At 41.6% G+C, this 22,251-nt stretch overlaps 1 protein-coding gene across 3 annotated transcripts in view; it reads left to right on the top strand.

Moving 5' to 3' along the window:
- The window catches only part of LOC145404093 (aldehyde dehydrogenase, mitochondrial), a 118,936-nt gene that overhangs the window by 96,116 nt on the left and 569 nt on the right, over window positions 1–22,251 (top strand). For 2 of the 3 annotated variants that reach the window (XM_080275705.1, XM_080275707.1), the window contains 6 exons: window positions 4,521–4,650; window positions 5,745–5,929; window positions 6,146–6,310; window positions 13,887–14,044; window positions 15,455–15,529; window positions 21,535–21,617. In XM_080275705.1, coding sequence (XP_080131831.1) covers window positions 4,521–4,650; window positions 5,745–5,929; window positions 6,146–6,310; window positions 13,887–14,044; window positions 15,455–15,529; window positions 21,535–21,607 — 786 coding nt within the window. In that variant the 3' untranslated portion in view covers window positions 21,608–21,617. Of the gene's footprint in view, window positions 1–4,520; window positions 4,651–5,744; window positions 5,930–6,145; window positions 6,311–13,886; window positions 14,045–15,454; window positions 15,530–21,534; window positions 21,618–22,251 lie in introns of those variants that run through there. The other variant, XM_080275706.1, reaches the window with a different exon arrangement.

The raw sequence follows: 22,251 nt of genomic DNA, 5'->3' as shown, positions 1-22,251 counted from the left end.
TGAATGGCCTAGCCTTGGATCCATATGCTGCAAATGGGACAAGAAAAGATAAAACATTAAAAAAAAGTCACATACTTGTACATAATTATTCTTGATTGTGATAACCTAGCCTCAGATCTCTACCCCCTGCAGAGGTCACTGTGGGACTGGCTGTTATCATATTCATTTAAACATTATAGCAGCTGTGGCTCAGTTGGTTAAAGCGCTCCGCTCTGACAGAAGGGTCGGAGGATCGAATCCACCCAAGAGTCATTGGTAGACATCAGGAAGGGCATCCGGTCATAAAATGCTACACGCTCCAAACCAAAGTCCTCTACCCAGGGGCAACGCCTTAGCCCTTATCCAAAAAAGGGGAACCTGGTGTAAAACTCAAACACACACACACATCCATGTTGTTAAGTGAAGACAAATGGGAGCTGCAAGCCTTGGTGGATGAGTTTGGGAGGGTGTGTAAGAAACGGAATCTAAAGGTGACTGTAAGGAAGAGTAAAGTTATCGTCATCAAGAGAAGTGAAGTCAGTGAATGTACAGTGAGGTTGGATGGGGAGGAAATGGAAAATGCGAGTGTGTTTAAGTACTTGGGTAGTGTGATGAGTAAGGATGGATGTTTAGAGGGTGAAGTGCTTAAAAGGGTACAGCAAGGAAGAAAGGTTGCTGGGTCCTTGAAAGCAGTGATGAGAAACAGGGAAGTGAGCATGGAAATGAAAAAGTTAGCCTACTACATAACAGTAATGTGATACCAACTCTAACAAATGGAAGTGAAGCTTGGACCTTGTTGGAGGGACAGAAGTCAAGAGTGAGAACAGTGGAAATGAGTTAGGAGCATGTGGAGTCACGTGGAGAGAGAGACTGACAAATAAGAAAGCAAAGGAACTTTGTGGTGTGGATGTGGATGTGATAGGATGCGTAAGGAGAAACACACTGAGGTTGTTTGGCATGTGGAGAGGATGGAGAGTGAGAGACTGACAAGGAGAGTGTATGTGAGTGAGGTGGAGGGGGGGGAGAGGGAAAGGGAGGCCAAGGATGAGATGGAGGGATGGAGTGGAGAGGTATATGAAAGAGGAAGGTGTGAGCTGGGAGCAGGGCAGTGAAATGGCAAAGGACAGGGTGACATGGAGGCTATTTGTTTGTGGCCACCCCTTATGGGATTAACGTGTCTGGCAATAGATTGATAGATAGGTCCATGAATTCCCGTTTACTGAGTGAGATACGTACAGTGTAAAGTCATTACATGCACTGTTAAGCAATAATGGTAGCTGTGAATTCAACATGTTTGCTGTTGTATTTAATATCATACATTGCTGTTTTACCATCCCCTCTTACTGTTCTTCTCAAGCATCATTTTTTGTTTATGTCACTTTAACCTCTTTAAATCTTACTGTGCCTTTAGTGCCACCTCCTTTCCCACATATCCCAACAGAAGTACTGTATTCCTTCTCCTCTTGTCAAGTGCTTCAACCCCATTAAAGATCAGTAACACTAATCAGTCAGTCAGTCTTCAACCCCACATATAACTCCTGCCTCATGGTCAGTTTTGCCTCCATCTTATTGCTTATGTGTCTGGATTCACTTATCTCTTAAGACAGTGAAATAATATACTGTTTAAATATATACTGGAAGAAAGACAGTATCTGATGATTGAAAGTGTATTGTATGCCCATTTTGCTTTAACTTGGCCTGAAATTACTATCTCTTCATATTGATTACTGGGTTGTAGAAAGGGAATTTACACTAGCATATGATGCCAGTCATGAAGAGGTGCTCTGGAAAGAAAGTAGAACAACAGTATTGTGATATTCTGCCAATGAGCTATGGGAAATAGGTAGAAAAGGGAAAAAAATCAAGGCCAAATTAAATTAATAAGATTATAGTTAAGAATATTATATATCATGTGGTTGCTGAAGGAGTGTATTGTTGCAGCCTGCATTTACACATATGAATTGGCTGTGGAGCTGTACATGCAGTCCATTTGGACATTATCTCAGGAATGTGCTCCAGAGTAATATTTTTTTTCTTCACAGTTGGTCCAGTAAACTGGGAGAAGCTGACAAATCATCTTTGTATGTAACAGTAGAAATTTGATAGGCAGTCTGTTTGTAATTTATTATAAACCTAGCCCCTTTTGCTCTTATGATATGTTTAATTTTAATCTGACTATAGGTCATATTCAACATGGCTTTGGATATAATGCAGTACCGCTTACTCAGCAATTTATTCTGCACATTACACATCAGCATCCTCTTGTATGTTGTTGATGCAAACTGTGTTGGTACTAAAATAAAAATGAATAACGTGAAAGAGAATATCGTGGCGTAATAAGGATAATGCGAGGATCACGTTGCTGATCGCCAGTCTCGTTATTTGCGATAAAAAATAAATTTAGGCAATAGTTTTCAGAGTTTTTAATTTGATTTTAGAATTTTTAATCTGTTTAAGTGACATTTCATGTTACAAATGACCTCAAATATCCAGCAGATGCCCTTCTAGGCTTACCCACCATGGCAGAATACAACATAGCTCTAATTCCGTCTTCTACTAGTATAGACATTTATGGCTTTCCAGTATATGGCATGGCTTATCCACGTCCTGTCCTTTCCCATATTAACTCAGTCATTCAGTCCCCACTATCCTCACCACTACCTGAGAGTACAGGTGAATGCTCCTCATTCTCTGAGAGTAAAGTAATAAATCCACCATTTCCTGGGAGCGTTGAAGTAAATTCACCAACTGCTACTGATACACCCTCTAATCACTCAACAGTAAATCATGATAACCCCTCAAATGACAGCACTCTAGCCGACTCAGACACGTCTCAGTTACCTACCTCACAAACTTTGAATGATGTTCTAGAACACGCAGAGACGAAGCATGCAGTAACAAATCATTGCACAACTTTGTTGCCACATGAGTTTACCAAAGTCTCTGTTCGTGTTGTAGGTGCGACAGCTGGAGTGAATGTACTAACATTACCAGAGACGTGTTGTGTGAATGGTTTAACTTATGAGTCGGCGTTGTGTGCTGTGTTGGAGGATAACTTGTGTTACCTGTACTGTACTTATTAAATACCAGTAATGCTCCTATCAAACTTGAAAGTGGTATAAAGATTGGAGACTTTATATTTTACCCATCGGCCATAAGGGAGTGCCAGGGGGTACCAATCTCCATACCTACTAAAAAAAATAAATAAATAAAAAAAATTAAAAAAAAAGAAAAAAAGAAAAAAATAGTTTCAATGGCCCCATACTCCCCACTCAGGTTTATTTCAGAGATCTGAGGTGACGTATAATGGAGGTTTATTCCAGAGAGAACTTCCATACCTGTGATCTGTTAGATGGCTAGCCCCATGCTGACTCACAGCGAGCAGCGGGCGTGGGAACCTTAGCTTAAGTCAGCAGTTTAGAGAAGTGTGCTGATTTCATCAATGGTACTGGTTACATATACATATATATATCGGTTTTAGGTGTACATAGTATGGGTACAAGACAACTTACCGGTAAATGGTAAAAATGATAAAGTGGAATTGAATATATTGTTCTAACATGAAAAATGAAGACTAAGAATATAGATTATATCTATACGTGAATCTTTGTTTTTCATTTTAGATTTTTGTGATGCTGGATAGATAGAGCTTGCCAAACCTGAAAGTAGAAAATATTATTTATATAATGCAATATGATGTAGAATGAAAAACAAGAACTATCTATCTATCTATAGCCCGACGCCCTAATCCCGCAAAGGGTGGCCGCAGACAAAACGCCTGAAATAGAAAAAGTAAGAGTTTATAGTTTAAATATAAGTAAACAGCTGTTGCATGTTGTTATGTAAAATACCAGTAATTGAAAATCAGAAAATCGGATCGTCACATAGGCATGGAGTCCTTTGAAAAAATTGGCTACACTTTTTTTGAGGCCAAGGCTAACCCTGTAATAAATCAGTAAGAAACAGGTGCAGTGTAGACTACAATGCTACTCAGAATACTGTCATGACTAGGTTTTTTTTTTTTTTTTTTTAGAGAGAGAGAGAAAGAAAGAGAGAGAAGGATTGTCTAGTAGTGGTGTTATTTAACTCATATAGCAGAGGACTATTTTAATGCTATTGCCAGACAGTTTTACTCAGTTCAGTAGAGCACCCTATTAGTGAAATGAATAATGTAGTCTGTGTGTGTAAAGTCTTGTAAGTTGAATATAGTCATCTGAAGGTAGCAAATAATAAAAAAAAATAATAATAACAGTTGTTGTGGTTAAAACTACATATGAAACTTCCGGTTCAAAAAGTCTTTCTTAAGCTGAGTAAAAATCATATCCAGTTCAAAATGACTTTCTTAAGCTGAGTAAAAATCATATAAAGGAAAAAAGACTTTCTTAAGCTGAGTAAAAATCATATAAAGGAAAAAAAAAAGTTGAGTGGAAAAGATTAATAAAAATATTTATACACCAAAGAAACCCAGAATGATGGCATTCTGTAGTGTCCATGTTGAGGTCATATTTTGTTGGTGAGAGCAGTTTTTGTCCCATGCACAGATAGCATTTACTGGCTCAACGGTTGTGGGTCGACGTGTGATGGCCGCTGCAGCAGAGTCCAACTTGAAGAGGGTTACCATGGAGTTGGGTGGAAAAAGCCCTATTGTAGTGTGTGATGACTATGGCAATTGTGAGTTTCGAGTATTAAACTTTTGGAGGGAATGTTTGGTCCAATATTCTTGTGGGTTAAGACTATAGACAGTTTTCTTTTGTCTGATGGAGCTGGGCTATTCTCACATGCTGAATACTAAGTCATGGTTGATTTAATTATGAGGTAAGAATGAGTCTCCCTGCTTACAATGTCAAATCAACTTTCATCTAACCGGTCCTGGCTGTCAAATTAGCTGAAAGGGGTATGTGATATTTGTCAAATGAAAACAAGCTGACAGTAGTGGGTCATGACCAGTGAATGACTTCCAGTTGCTGTCTCGTGTGTGGAGATGTACGGTAGTTAGATTTTCATGAACATCCCTGTGGTTTGTTCACCTTGACCTTAAGTTTCTTCCTTTTGTGGCTTATTTTACATAATTCAGCAGCAGAAATGACAGTGCTGTGACTCTACACCCTGTTCCATGGCACTTTTTCATAACTAGCACCGTCTTTTAGTGCTAATCTCTGTCACAGCTCAACATTCAAGATACAGAGATAACAATTTTAGACCAAGTAAAAGTGAAAGGAGCATAGCAAGTGTAAATTTGGAGTACTATGTTATTGATATTACATGAATTTTGCCCATATGCAGTGATTTTTTTAGCCATGAATATTGGGTGTACTTTCACTGAATTGATGGTTTAATATAAGAATTTATGTCTAGTTTTCTGCTGGTTGAACTGTTATTGCTTTGAAAAAAATTCTCTCTCTCTCTCTCTCTCTCTCTCTCTCTCTCATATTATAGTGATTCTCATATCATCACTTAGGTGCCCATTTTTCTTTTTATGTAGATGGTGGTTAGTGGGTTATTAAGGCGCTCCAGTCGGATTGAACCTGGACAGGTTTATATCCAAGGGATTGTTGGGGTTTATTGCTCACATAATGCCACTCAGGGATGAATGAGGCTGGTCACTCTCATCTTAAATATCAGGACCAACTTGCCTAGCCCCAGGCTCCTTCATTCCTCACAGGGCAACACAAGGATAGATGATGAATGAATGAAATGAATGGCTGTTTTTATTTATAGCATGTGCTGAAACTGATGTATTCCCATTCTTTCCATTTGACCCATAGTGGATGAAGCAGCTGAGGTGTGCCATGTGGCCATGTTTGGCAACCATGGCCAGAACTGCTGTGCTGGGTCCAGAACCTTTGTGCACGAGTCCATCTACCCAGAGTTTGTCAAGCGAGCTGTCAGTTTGGCCAAGAAGAGGGTGGTTGGTGACCCCTTTAATGAAAAGACGCAGCTGGGACCACTGGTATAGTACACGGTTTGATTCCTGTGATGCTTGCAATTTCTTAGCTGTAAAAATGGGGTAGCAGCAAAGTTTAGTTTCCTTGAAGGTAGTGATTTTGTAGGGAAAAGATGGTTAGGATGATGATGATAAATGAAAAATAGCCATTTGTTGTTAGGGTAGGATGATTAAAATTTTACTTAATTACCATAATTTTGTGTCTTTTCTTTCCACAAACAGGTGAGCAAGGGGCAGATGGAACGTGTACTGGGGTATATAGAGAAGGGTAAGAGTGAAGGTGCGAAGTTGGAATGTGGTGGGGCCAGGCATGGCTCTCAGGGCTACTTCGTGCAGCCTACTGTGTTCTCAGATGTCACCGATAACATGACTATTGCTAAAGAAGAGGTTAGTCTCTCTCTGAAGTAAACAAAGCTTTTTACCACTCGTATATTCTTGTAGTTTCTGAATTCTATCTCAATCTCTCTATCTATTGCTAGACGCCTTAATCCTGTAAGGGGTGGCCACAAACAGATCGCCTCCATGTCTCCTTGTCCCCTGCCATTTCATTGCCTTGCTCCCAGCTCTCACACCCCTCTCTCAAATACCTCTCCACTCCATCCCTCCATCTCATCCTTGGCTTCCCCCTCCACCTTACTCACACACTCTCCTCGTCAGTCTCTCTCTCCATCCTCTCCACATGTCCAAACCACCTCAGTGTGTTTCTCCTAGTGCTTCCTATCACATCCACATCTACACCACAATGCTCCTTCACTTCTCATTTGTCAGTCAGTCTCTCCATGTGACTCCAAATGCTCTTAACTCATTTCCACTGCTCTCACTCTTGACTTCTGTCCCTCCAATAAGGTTCAAGCTTCACTTCCATATGTTAGAGTTGGTATCACAATACTGTCATGTAGTAGCTTTTTCACTTCCATGCTCACTTTCCTGTTTCTTATCACTGCTTTCAAGGAACCAGCAACCTTTCTCCCCTTTCAAGCACTTCACCCTCTAAACTTCCATCCTTACTCATCACACTACCCAAGTACTTAAATGCACTCACATTTTCCATTTCCTCCTCATCCAGCCTTATTATACATTCACTGGCTTCACTTCTCTCGAAGACGATAACTTTACTATTCCCTACATTCACCTTTAGATTCCGCTTCTTACACACTCTCCCAAACTCATCCACCAAGCCTTGCAGTTCCCCTTCATCTTCATTTAACAACACTCTGTCATCTGCAAACAACAGTACAGGGAGGTTTCCAAACACTGCCCTCTCTCACCAGGGCTGCTCCAGCATCCACTGCCCTACCTTGTATCTCTTTTATAACCCCATCCATATACTGATTGAACAACCATGGATACATGACACATCCTTGTTTCAATCCAACCTTCAAATAGAAAAAGTCAGTTCGCTATCCACACTCACTGCAGCCTTAGCACCCTACTCTTCACGGCCTTCAACAACTTCCCATCTACTCCATATGTTCTTAATACTTTCTGAATTTACTGTTATTTTGTAATATGCTGTATAGCATGTATATTAATCATATATTTGGGAGTAAGTACTCTGTATCCTTGTCGATAGGGAGGAATAAACTATCTATCTATCTGTCTATTGCCATATGCCTCAATCCTGTTCGGGGTGGCCACAAACAAATTGCCTCCACGTCACCCTGTCCCCCACCATTTCACTGCCCTGCTCCCAACTCACACCCCCCTCTCTCATATACCTCTCCACCCCATCCCTCCATCTCATCCTCGGCCTCCCCCTCCCTCTCCCCCCTTCCACCACACTCACATACACTCTCTTCATCAGTCTTTCGCCCTCCAACCTCTCCACATGGCCAAACCACATCAGTGTATTCCTCCTAACGCATCCTATCACATCCACATCCACACCACAACGCTCCTTTATATCCTCCTGTGTCAGCCTGTCTCCATGTGACTCCACAGGCTCCTCTTAAATAACTCACTTTCACTGCTCTCACTCTTGACTTGTGCCCTTCCAACAACGTCCATGCTTCACTTCCATACGTTAGAATTGGTATCACAATACTGTCATTTAGTAACTTTTTCACTTCCATGCTCACTTTCCTGTTTCTTATCACTGCTTTCAAGGAACCAGCAACCTTTCTTCCCTGCTGTACCCTTTCAAACACTTCACTCTCCAAAGCTCCATCCTTACTCATCACACTACCCAAGTACTTAAACGTACTCACATTTTCCAATTCCTCACCATCCAACCTCGCTGTACATTCACTGACTTCACCTCTCTCAAAGACCATCACTTTACTCTTCCCTACATTCACCTTTAGATTCCGTTTCTTACACACTCTCCCAGACTCATCCACCAAGCCTTGCAGCTCCCTTTCGTCTTCACTCAACAACACAGTATCATCTGCAAACAGCAGTACAGGGAGTTTCCAAACACTACCCTCTCTCACCAGGGCCACTCCAACATCCACTACCCTACCTTGTACCTCTTTTATTACCCCATCCATGTACAGATTGAACAACCATGGAGACATGACACGTCCCTGTTTCAACCCAACCTTCAAAGAGTTTTTCACTTGGGTGTCCATCCACACACACTGCAGCCTTAGCACCATCATACATACTCTTCACAGCATTCAACAACTTCCCATCTACTCCATATATTCTTAATACTTTCCACAATCCTTGTCTATCCACCCTGTCATATTCTTTCTCCAAATCCATGAAAGCCGCATACAACTTCATTCCCTTTTCTATAAACTTTGCCACTAAAGATCTATGTATGAATATCTGATCTACACAACCTCTTCCCTTCCTAAAGCCTCCCTGTTCTTCTCCAACTAATTCTTCTGTTATTTCCCTAACTTTGTCAATAAGTATCCTACCATACACTTTTCCTATTATGATACGAAGACAAATGCCCTTATTACCACACACTTCTTTTTCCCCTTTTCCTTTGTACAAGGGAATAATTATACCTGACTTCCAATCTACCAGAACCCTACCTTCCTCCCAGGCCAATCTGCACATCTTCCACATCCATTCTACTACTATCTCTACCCCATGCTTCAGCATTTCAACACACTCCATGAATTCCTGGGGCTTTCCCTAATTTAACTTTCTTCATTGCTTCCACAACTTCTATCCTACTGATTTCTTCCTGTCTTCTCACCTCCCTCCTTCTCCCAGCCATTCCCCAGCCACTTATACTCGCATCACTTCCATCCTCTATGTTCAACAATTCCTTAAAGTGTTCTCTCCATCTGCTCACTTTTTCTCCCTTCTCCACTAGTAATCTACCATTTTTATCTTTCACTCCCCTGCTAACTTCACTTCCACCCTGTCTTACTCTCTTCACCTGTTTCCAGAACATTTTCTTACAGTCCCTCCACTTTACACTCAAATTCCTTCCAAATTCCTCATCCACTCTCTTCTTACTCTCTCTTACTAATCTTTTCACCTCTGTCTTTCTTATCTTTTCACCTCTCTCTTTCTTTCTACCCATAACTCTCTCTTCCGTCTCTCAACTTCTTCCACGCCCCTATTTCTCATCCATTCATTGTATGCTTTCTTCTTTTGTGCCACAGCCTGTCTCACCTCTTCATTCCATCACGCTGTTCCTTGCACCCCCCTCCGTCTTCTCTTCATCCCACACACCACATCACATGCTGCACATATTTCTTCTGTGAATATCCTGCACACACCTTCCACATCCTCCATCTGCTCCAATTCATATTTGCCCAATCGTTCCTCCACTTCTCTCTTATATTCTGCCCTTTTCTCATCCTCTTGTAACCTTTCCACTCTCCTTGCAAATACTCCTTCTTCCTGTCCTTTCCTTCTTCTATATCTCCATCTTTTTTGGATCTTGATTCTGGCCACCACCAAGTAGTGGTCAGAAAGTCCACTCCCCCAGCCTCTATAAGCTCTTGCATCCATTACATATCTTCGCATCCTTTCATCCACACACACCTAATCAATCATTGCCTTCCTTTCATTCAGTTCACCACCCACCCTTCTCATCACTCACCATGTATACCTGTGGATCATTTTATACCTGAAGAGGTTATTGGCTATCACCAACCCCCTCCCAGCACAAATGTCCACTAATGCACTGCCATTCTCATCTATCTTGGCAGGGACACCCCACTCACCAACTATTCCATCCACCTTCACATTCCCTACTTTACCATTCATATCACTGATCAAAAACACTCTCTCATTCCTTTTAAACTTTTCCATGCACACTTCCACATTTGTCCAGAACCCTTCTCTCACTCTGCTTGCATGATCTTGCGTTGGCGCATACACACACACACAATTGCCCACATTTGTATTCCAACTTTCAATCTTACCCACACAATCCTTGACCCAACTGATCCATACTCTCTTATGTTCTTCTTCCATCTTTTACTCACAACTATACACACTCCTTCTTTTGCCCTCTCATTGTCACATACTCCTGCACATATACCCCATCCATACTCCCATTCTCTCACCCTCTCACCTCTCCATTTAGTTTCAGTTACTCCACATACATCAACTTTTGCACCCTCAGGCACCTGGACAATCTCTCTCTCTTTCACCTCATCATTCAAACCTCTTACATTCCGTATTCCGATTACCATGTCCTTTGTCCGGTGCTTGGTCGTCATCTTTTGGTCAGTCCTTGTTTGAGGATTTTTATTCGTCTTTTTAGTTAGTTGTTTTCCGGGGAGGGGCACTAACCCTCCGCCAACCCTTTTAGTCGCCTTGTACGACAAGCAGGGATAATGGGGGAGTATTCTTGAAAAAAAACCCTACCCCCAGGGGTAGGATGCCTTAAAAAGGGCAAGAGTTGGGAGCCCTGGCAGCCCTTATCCTTGTATTTGTGTAGGACTGTAAAAACCTATTTTATAAGTTAGTATTGCAAGCAGCCATTTACCTCCATATGCATAATGGGAGTAAAGGGTGACTTCTTTTTCCATTGATTCATTTCCTGATTTATAGCAACAAATCTTGTGCTTGATTTCCCAGTGTCATATGAGCATGGAATGCTGAGCTACAGTAGGTTGTTATTAATGATATATATGATAATTGATTTTTTTTGGTGCATTTTCTTCAGGGGTACAGTGCCAATGTTCAAGGTATGGGAGTTCCCCCCCATCCCCCCCCCCCTCTCTCTCTCTCTCTCTCTCTCTCTCTCAGATATCTGTAGCTATCTATATCTGTTTATAGATAGATAGATAAGTAGGTTAATAGATAGGTTGTCAGATATTAGAATAAGAGTGATAACATTTAAATAAAGTGAGACATAAATACAGTAAGAGTCCTGTAATCCGAATGGCAGGGGACCGAGGGTCTTTTGGACTATGGGATTTTTCGGACTGTTAGGAAGGACCTGTGTAAACATTAAGCATGTGCACTAACGATCACTAATTTCTGCCCAGGGGTGCCCCTTTCCTACCCTTGTATATGCAGGAAGAGGGGAGGGGGGGACAAAACAAGCTCCATCAGCCACTATCCCAGCTCCCGACTCTTCCCCATACCCCTGCCCAACCACCCACTCCACCCATCATTTTTAACTGGCGGTTACATCTCAAGCTGATTTCATGCTTAACACTCTTGGTCTCACTACTAATACAAACATGGAACAGAAGGATATGTTAAAAGTGTAGAATATAACTATCAGCATGCTGCAGCAAGAAATTAATGCATTATGACATTGACAGTAAAACAAAAACATTAACAATGGCCACCTCAGGCCTCATGCTTTGGGTGCAGTGCTTTGCAAATGCGCACACACACACACACACACACACACACACACACACACACACACACACACACTGGAAAACAGACATAGACATGCCCAAACACGCAGGCATAGACATGCACGCACACAAGCACCCAACACAAGAGGCCTGGGATGGCTGTTGTTAACATTTTTGTTTTACTGTCAGTGTTATAATGCATTAATTTCTTGCTGCAGCATGTTCATAGTTATATACTTTTTACATATCTTAGTGTTTTGTTTGTGTCATAGTAATGAGACTATAAGTGTAAAGTATGAGGTTAATTTGAGATGTAACTGCCAGTTAAAAATGAGGAGTGGGGGGTTGGGATGGGCAGGGGTATGAGGGAGAGTTGGGAGCTGGGGGAGAGGTGGGTGAAGCTCGTTTCGTCCCCCCCTCCCGTCTTCCCTGGGTATATAGGGGTATGAATGGGTCATCCCTGAGCAGAAATTAGTGATTGTGAGTGTTCATGGTCATTAAATGATATAGGATGTTGCCTTACTCACTGGAAATGCATAGAAGTGTAGAATAGTTACAGGCAGTAGTACATCCAAGGCCAAGAGCAAGTCCAAGCCAGATAAATCCTTAGATAAAGTCCAGAAAAATTCGAGAATAGACAAAAAAAAGAAAAGAAAAAAAAAAAAGTTTCACCTTGACAAATTCTGAGTATTGGGATTTTTGGATTATTGGTGGCCAGATTAGGAGACTTTTACTGTGCACATATATGCTAATATTAGAATAAGACATTAAATGTAAATAGACATAAATACCCATACAGTATGTGCAATGCTCCACTGATTATATGTAAATAGACATAAACACACATGCAGTATGTGCAATGCTCCACTTACAGTTACTCCTTGTTACACCCTTACTTGTGTATATTGATGTTTTACTAATTTAAAAAATCATAAATGCTTGATTTACTCTTTTAATTGGAATGAAGCACAAATGTTAATTGTATTTTGGCATTGAACAGTTTGCTTTTTCTGCCAAGGTTTCGGTTAGCAGAGACATACCTTAAGAATATCCAACTTTGAGATGGTGGAGTGGTGTTTCTGTGAGCCGCTGCAGCATTCACCTGCGATTTCTTCCTTGCACAGACAAAAATTTATATGCTCCATAAAGCAGTTGGCTAAACAGACAACCTTGTTTGTTTAGTCAACTGCTTTATTGAGCACGTAAATTTATTATTAATTTAGAGAAGTGTATGTTTAATTTGAAATTCCAACTCACCATCAGGTTCTGTACATACTTTTGTAACCGGTGAATATGTCGATGACAGACTATGAGTGATGGTAATCAAAATAGTACAGGACTTATAGTAGGCTTATTTATATCTTTTGTTCATATTTATAGCAGAATTGAATGGAAAATTTTCAGTAACCATATAAAATCAAAGCAGTCAGTTTCCTTACCATATGACCATTTATTTTTGTTGGTTACTGTGTAGTGTTATTCAGAATTTATGCCGTTAACTCGCTGTTGTTTACCTTCGCCCCCAGACACTAAATGTGAATAGTAAAAGATTCCTTTGAAGTAATTAAGTTGGTGGATGTATCAAATATTGCTGCTGGTCTCATTTATTGTGACATATTTATTATAACACAACTAATTGCTTTTACTGTAATATGTATGGAACCCAAGACAGGTTTTCTGGCAGTTGAATATGCCATCAGAGTGACTCCCATGCCTCAAGTGTTAGTGAGGTGTACTGAAGGTGTTTCAGTTATGTATATAGTTGCTGCAAGGGGGAAAGATTGGTCTCCCACCATTAGGTGTTCTGTATTACCTATTTCATGTGTCACATGCATGAAAGATTTTTGTGTAATTTCCTAAAAAGAGAGCATTGTGAACTTGTTGATATATTCATTATCCATTGTCATTACTTGAATGGTATCCTGTTCTGGTAAAGCTAGTATTTTGTGTTTGTGCAGGTTATTTTATATTTACAGATCTCTCTCTCTCTCTCTCTCTCTTTATATATATATATATATATATATATATTTCCCCCCCCCCCCCAAATCTTTGGACCAGTGCAGGTGATCATGAAGTTTAAGACCTTGGATGAAAAGGTGTTGATATATTCATTATCCATTGTCTTTACTTGAATGGTATCCTGTTCTGGTAAAGCTAATAATTTGTGTTTGTGCAGGTTATTTTATATTTACAGAGCTATATATATATAAATATATTTTTTTTTACAGATCTTTGGACCAGTGCAGGTGATCATGAAGTTTAAGACCTTGGATGAAGTGATTGAGCGTTCCAACAATACTGAGTACGGCCTAGCCTCAGGGATACTTACATCTAATATAAACACAGCTCTTGTGTATGCCCAGGCTGTTCGTGCTGGCTCTGTCTGGTAGGTCACTGGGATTCTGCATACACACAAGCACACAGCTAAACATTGTTCCGGAGGATTTGATATTTAGTTTAGCTGGAATGGGTGAAGAGAGAAAAGGCAAGAATGGAAGGAAATGTGGTTGTTGTTGCTAGCTAGTCTGTTTGGCAGAGCTAGGTTTGTGTTTGACTGTTAGGTTAGTGGTAATGATAGAGCTAATACAGAGAGAGAGAGAGAGAGAGAGAGAGCGAATAAGACTGAAAATGTAAACACAGTTTTGGAATTAGCGAAGAAGGTGCAGGCTTTATGGGAAAATTGAGGAAAGATGCAACAGACCATAAAAGAAATATTACACTAGCAGAGGCAGGAAAGTAAGAAAAAGTGTGCTCTCTCTCTCTCTCTCTCTCTCTCTCTCACACACACACACACACACACACACACACACACACACACACACACACACACACACACACACACACACACACACACACACACACACACACACACACAGAAAGATAGAGAAAGAGAGAGAGGGGCTAGGTAAAAGAAAAGAACTGTGGAAGATATGTATGTGTGGCATGGATAGAAAGTTGCTGAATGCTGTTGAGAATTTTTATGATGGTATTGAAGTTGTGCAGGAGTAAATGGGTGCCAGTGTGTGGTTTAATAACATTGTTGGAGTGAGACATGAATGTATGATGTCCCTATGGTTGTTCATTTTATTATATCAGTGAGGTTATGAGACGGGTAAAAACTCAAATTACAGAGAAGGGGATGAGGATGGTAAAGACAGTATTTTGATGAGGATGGTAAAGACAGTATTTTGGATCTGATGTGTGCAGAGGGTGCTGTGTTGCTTATTAATAATGAAGACTTTTGCAGATTTTTGCTGAGTTCTGGTGATGTCTGTGTGTCAGGTTTTCAAAGTTAATGTTGATAAGAGTAAGGAGATGGTTCTTGGGAGAGAAAGTGACTCTTACTTGTTATTAGCTGGTGATTGGAAAGTGACATGAATAGATGAGGAAGTTTAAGTACCTAGGTCAGGAATATGAATAGATATGGACTATAAGTGTGTGAAAAAGGAGGGGTATGATGGTTGATGAATCTAGCGAACTGACAGGGGACTGAACTGCTAAGGTGAATTATGTAAGGAGTAACACATGACAGTGATGTAGATAATTTTAAAAAAACGTGATTGTGAATGGATGGACCCAGTAAGTGATATGAAATGCAAGTATTAAAAAGATTTTAAAACTGCAGATGATTAAGCCTGAGAAGTGGAGTCATGATTCCAGGGACTTAGTTGATGAGAGCATGGACCATTAAGGCCATGATGTTGATCACTGTTTGGTAGTTCTCCTTTATTTTGGTTTAGTTTAGTTATTTATTTATTTATTTTTTAATAACTACCACAAGCCTTTCTTTATACAGGGTGAACTGCTACGACATTGCTTTGCCACAGACACCATTTGGAGGTTACAAGCAGTCAGGCCAGGGCAAGGAACTGTATGTATACCACCCTTTTGCCACTCTGCGTGAATAGTTTGTGTAATATGCTCAAGACAACACACCTGCTGAATTTGTATGCTCAATCCCAGATCAGTTTCCCCGTAGTTCATTGAATGTAATTCCTCCTATGCCTTTCTTTCATATTCATTGGCCAACTGCTTTGTTTCTCAGCTTTTCCACATACACAGTTAGAACTCTCGTCACCTGTGTCCTGTAGATTGGGCGAGACATGTAGGGTTGTCTGCTGTGGTTTAAAGGAAGATCAAGGCTCTTTTCTTCCTTCAAGCAAGCCTCTTCACATTGTCCTTTCGCTGCTCATGTTTGTAACACTCCTAAGCATACTTCTCTGCAAGCCTTCTAGGGACTAGTATGGTTAATTACCCTTAACCCTTTCAGCCTATGGATATCCTTGTTATTTTTCTTGCTACCTCCAGACAGTCTTATTCAGATGATGATGATGATGATCATCATCATCGTCATCATCATCATCATCATCATCATCATCATCATCGTCATGATATTTGTCGTCATCATTATCATCATCATCAGTCATCATCATCATCATCATCATCATCATCATTGTCATTATCATTATCATCTGGAGGTAGCAAGAATTGTATAAAAGATATCTCTGGCCTGAAAGGCTTTCATGTTCTTGACTGTGTATACATTATGATGTGGCTGTTCAACTCACTTTTGGCTACTTTGTGTTGTACTAAGGTTTGTAGCTCAACATTTAGGGCACTTAAAAAGCTTTACTGTATGGGTAATGAAACACAAATGATACAGCTTCATATGTGAAAATGGATGTAAACATAGAAAAATACAGAAAATATACTGTATTTGAAAAATAAAAATATTGTTTATCAACACTTGATGTGGGACAGTTGGACCTTCATTGGAACACTCTAAGTTTTCATTTGAATCGCTCCGACCTTCAATGCCTTCTTGCCCAGCATCGTCCTTTGGTTGTGCCTTCAGGAGACCTGCCTCTCTGCTCCCCCTACTGTAATTCGAATTGAACCGGCCAGAAGAAGTTCAGTTGTAGACGTCAGTTGGTCCTCCTTCAACCCATGACTGCTGCAAATGTTCAGCCTTGTAGACAATATATGGACTAAGGTGCTTTCCACTGGCAGTGATGGAGAACATGATGGATGTTGAACTCTTTGTCGTATTCATGATACGCTCCGCATGTTTTATACCACGCTGGAATATCTGGAGCTCTCTCTTAGGGTCATCTGTGATGTTAGTTTCGTCATAGCTAGTGATGTCTGTAGGAGGTACTCCCTTAAGGCTCTTTTATAGTTTTTTAAAGTAGGCCACTACAACCTCTTTAGAGACAGCAGCCTGCTTCCTCGAAATATTTTGACATCCTGGAGGACAGCAGGAATTTATGTCTCATCAGGAAGCCATGTACTCATTCTGTACCTGGGAGATTATCCTTGAAATCCTTGATGTTGTGTCTGCAACTGTCCAGATAGTATTTGACAAAGTTACAGCATATACATTGTTCCGAAGTGCCAAGTAAAATTGCCCCAGGGGGCCCCGTAAGTCTAAAATTGTAATACAGTATTTTATAAACAAAAACAGCTAACTTACTTTGGTAGGTGGATAAACATTAATGAGACTTAGCTTGTTATTATATATCCAAAGGACAGTGGAGGAAAATACAGTTAATCTTGTCTTTATTGTTGTAAATAACTGCTCAAAAATTTTTGAAAATAACAGGACTGAAAAATTTATCACAATTCACTTACCTTTGGCAAGCTATCCTTAAAATTCATTTACAATATAAATTAGTGATTGTAGAATTTAGTACCATATCAAAAAGTCAAATACTGTATACCCCTGTTTACACTGGACCACCTGAGTCTCATTACCCCTTAATACGCTGAATTGCCCCATGTGAGTCGAATACCCCCATCTTATGGTGTACTTTGTACTGCTTCTTGCCATAGTGCAGTGTTTTTTGCTGAATCATGTTAGTCCCTTTACTTGGGTAACATCTTTTTATATTTTTTCATGCTATCTCCACATAATTTTATTTAGTTTAGAGACACCTCAATTGTAGCCCAGGGGTTGTTGAAGACTATATCTAACTCCCCCAGTTTGAAAAATATATGAGTAAACAGTTTTGGAGATAGCAAGGAAAGAGAACAACACTGTTAAGCATAGAGGTTAATCATGATCAGCTTGTTGTTTTACAAGTAAGTCATACCTCATGATTACTGTATGCTGATTGTGAGTGTATACTTTTGTCTAGATGTTAGTAGATTTAGGAAAAGAAAAATCCCACCAAACATTTAAATTTCTTGAAAATTGAGCAATGACTTTATTTTCAGAACTTGAGTACAGTACAGGAGCTTGTGGTATTATCACATTTTATTGATATCCAGGGGGTAAGAGAATATATGTAGGGATAAGAGAGTATATATAGAACAAGCCCTCATTTACTCATATCACCCTTTTATGTTCTTTTTCTCTGTTAAATTTGCAGTAAATTACAGAAAAAATCTCATTAAGTTGTACTGTATTGCTGACTATAAAGCTGATTTGCCATTTCCCCCAAATGTACAGAGCCATTTCTTATACATCACACACACATAATAAGGAATTGCAGTATACAGTAATCACTTGATTACCCCGACTCTCCATATCCGAACATAAAATTTCAGACCACTGGTTGGGTAACCTACAATTTCAAAAAATCAGTTTGGTGGCCAGCCAGCCTCTCTGGCCAAGTGCAGGACTCTTAACCCACAAGGTGAGCAAATATGGCTGTCTGGCTCCTTACTGAATGGTCAAAGTCTCCCAACCTTGTGGATCACTCCAATGGTACCAGCCACACATGAGTTATACAGACCCTAATGCACAAGCTCAGCAGATATGGCCATCCGACTCTTCAATAAACGGTCTAAGTCTCCCAGCCACTTGGATCACTCCAGTGCTACTGGCCGCGCGTGAGTTATACGGACCGTAATCCACAAGCTCAGCAAATATGGCCGTCCGGCTCCTCACTGAGTTGTCAAAGTACCCCGGCTGCCTGGATCACTCAGTTGCTACCAGCTGCATGTGAGTAATGCAGACCCTAACCCTCAAGTTCAGCAAATATGGCCTTCTGCCTTCTCATCAAATTGTCAAAGTCCCCCAGCTGCCCAGATCACTCAGACACTCCCGGGCACGTGCAGTCATCTGCTTCCCTACTGAATGGTCAGAGTTGCTTGGCTGGCCGGATTACTCACACAGTCCCTGAAGCCATGATGTACGGGGCTTTAGTGTTTCTCATTTGTGTGGCCGAACGAATTTGGCCTATGCACTCATAGGTCAGTTTGGTGCTTTTTGCTTGTGTACTTATAGCCCAGCGTGGGTAGAGACATGGCAGCGCAGTGTTCACGTGACGGTACCGCACCTCAGTTCCTTGCGGGTGTGGACGTGCTTGTAGCCACAGCTGCTTCCATTGTTGCATAGATGGTGGTTTCCTACCTTCTTCAGACCTTGATTTTCTTCTGTGGCATTCTCGTTGTGTGATGATGGCCTCACCACAACCTGAGAAGTGAAAGAGGAAGATTTTGACTCTGGAGAAGACGCATGAGATACTGTATTGAGCAAGGTTGACGTGGGCAGGACCACTTCACGCATTCTGCAGGAATACGATCTGACCCATTCAACCTTGTTTGATATCAAGAAATCACGGCCCAAGCTGATTCGGTACGGACTTGACTGCAGCAATGCCACTTGGAAGGGTGACAGGAAGGTGATGTCTCATCCCCGCCACGCCACCATTGACTAGTCGACTTTGGTTTGGTTCCACCAACAACAGGGTGCCGGCGTGCTTGCACGTTGGACCGAGCTGAAGGCAGCAGCCAAGAAGTTTGCATGCCTACGCAACATGCATGACTTCAAGGCATCTGAAGATTGTCTCTTTCGGTTCAAATTTTGACATGGACTTCCTGGCTTTTACACATGGTGAGGCTTTGGATGCGACAGCTGAGGATGTTCAGCCGTTTCATCAGAAAGTGCAGCGCCTGATCGAGGACAAGTGTGCAATGCTGATGAAACTGGCTTTGCCCACCAATACCCTGGCAGAAGAGAGGGAGAAGACTGTGCTTGGTCGGAAGCTGTCCAAACAGTGGTCTTGTGCTGTGCCAGTGTCAGCAGGATGCACCACCTCTAGCCCTTTGTTGTTGACATGCAAAACAGCCACATTGACTCCATGGGTTGATGGATAGCCATTCTGTTGTGTGGGACCATTCTATGGAGGCCTGGTTTACCTGTAAGATCTCCAAAGACTGGTTCCACAGACACTTTGTCAAGGAGGTTATCTGTCAGCAAAAGAGGAACTTGGTATCCCTTCCGACCAGGGGAAGGCATTCCTGATCCTGATCCTTGACAAAGCCCCTGTGCATCCGTCTGAGAAGGAATTGGTTGCTGATAACGGTTGTATCAGGTGCATATGTCTGCCACCTAATACGACTGCTCTCATTCAATGTATGGACCAAGGTGTTATCGTGGCAGTGAAGAGACTGTACCATCAGAGTTTCCTGAATGAGGCAATGGTGGTGCTAGAGGACGAGCAAGGTGTTGACACACATGGGGAGCGGATCTTGGAAAATCTTTGCCTTTATATCTTCAAGTCTGTGGTGTTCAACTGAGCAAATGCTTGGAAGGAAGTCTCCATCAAAACCCTCGAAAGTGGTTGGTCTCGTCTCCTTCAGGGATACGAGGCCTCGCACGACTTTGACGGATTTGACGTGGATGATTTCCACTTCGTCTAAGTACGGCAGGCAAGGATGTGGACATGGACGATGTGAGGGAGTGGCTGGACGACAACAGCAGTGATCCAGGTTGTCAGATGTTGTCTGATGAGATTGTCGCTGCTGTCTCTGCGGGGCAGAGAGAGGACAGCAACGAGGACAAGGACCTTGACTCTGAGCACCCTGCTACTCCATCACTCCCTCATCTTTGTGTGCTACATGCTGGCATTGAGCAGGTGCTCGAATATGCTGAGCACCTGCATTGCGAGAGGGAGTTGGTGCCACTAAAGCTGGCGATGGATCTGCGGGCAGTCAGGGACACTGTCATCTTCCGTCAGAATCGTTGCACATATTGTCAGACCAAGATCGACTTCTTCAAGCCTGCCATCCCCATATGTGCAAGCCAGTTCTCCCCACCAACAACACCTTGTCTTTACTCTCAGACCCACAACTGAGCACATCGACAGCCATTAAGTTGCCTTTAGACTCATGCTTGCGGCTGACTTCAGAGCCTCCTGAGGCGGGTAGGCCTCCATCACCTCACCGCATGTCCCTACTCATCGCACAGCTCCAGCAAATGGAGGAGAAGGAGGTGTTTGACGTTTGTTGAACACCAGCTGGGGGCTAGCAGGTGACCACACCTTTCACCATTTGCTGGGTGGTAATTTCTATCCTGCTTTTTTTTTTTTTTTTTTTCCAACCATGGCTGAGTGGGTTAGAGTGCTCCGACTGAAGAGTTGGAGGTTTGAGTCCACCCAAGGATCGTTGGCAGATATCAGGAAGGGCATCTGGTCATAAAGTGCTACACGCTTCAAAACCGAAGTCCTCTACCCAGGGGCAACGTCATAGCCCTTACTGAAAAAGGGGACACAGCATACCCCCCTCTCCCCTCCCCACCCACCAAAAAAAAAAAAAAAAAAAAAAAAAAAAAAAAAAAACATTGTTTTCTGTGTCTGGCATTATATTGGATATTCCCATATGTGTTTCGATGTCTAAATACAGTACTGTATAGTAGCTGAAGGACTGAAGAACACTGTCACAATTAGGTGGGGTACTGTACATGTAGGTTGTGTATGGGGAGGGTATTGGCAGGTAGGTCATTACTCCGTATCCGGATATGCTGATGGCTTTGTTGTGTTGGGTAATCGAGGGATTGCTGTACTTTTTGTGTGTGTGGAGGGTGGGGGCTATAGGTCATATTAGTATCATTGCTGTTTAAATGACTAATAATGACTCTCTCCTTGACAGTGGTGAGGATGGGCTGGCGGAGTACTTGGAGACGAAGACCATTGTCATCAAGGTACCCACCAAGATGTCTTGAACCATCTTGGCATGCTGTTTGCTTTACTCTAACACTCCAAGTTTGTAACTTGATCTCTTTCTGCTGTCTGTGTTTTCAAGGAACATTCTTACATATACTGAATACATAAAAATGATGCTGAGTTCTTTGTTAAGGAATTCCCAAAGTGGGGTTGGCCATGGTACAGCTTACATTTTCTAAGGACTGGAAGCCAAACCAAGTGCCAAAGCCAGTTAATTACTTCCCAGGCAGCCAGCTGGCTGCCTGTCAGTTATCCAGAAGCATCTCGCACTGCGCGTCCCACCCACCTTTCCTTCCCACGTGTGATGTTTGATGCCTCATTTTTTAGCAATAGCATTGTTTATGAGGATGCTAACATTACCTATGTTGTTTCTGTGTCAGTCTCTGTTGATTAAGTAAAGTATATGAGAGTCTGGGTTTCGGCCTGGAACGCATCTCTGGCTTTTCTTCAGTATCTAATGAGGAAAATTGTTTCAATATCTGACATACTTGCTGACCGAACACTCCCTCTGGTACACAATACTGCTGGAAATCTGGGTAGGGTGTACTCTTTTTACTCTAACATACCCCCAAATTGCCATCTCTCATGAATGCTGAGTTGCAACCATAGAGTGATACAAGAACATGATGCAAGTTACAATGAA

The sequence above is a fragment of the Coenobita brevimanus genome, chromosome 62 (assembly GCF_032717465.1).
Source record: "Coenobita brevimanus isolate Jiangsu-jjx chromosome 62, ASM3271746v2, whole genome shotgun sequence".
Lineage (NCBI taxonomy): Eukaryota > Metazoa > Arthropoda > Malacostraca > Decapoda > Coenobitidae > Coenobita > Coenobita brevimanus.
The sequence above is the reverse complement of the archived record's forward strand: the minus strand, read 5'-3'. Positions and strand labels throughout refer to the sequence as shown.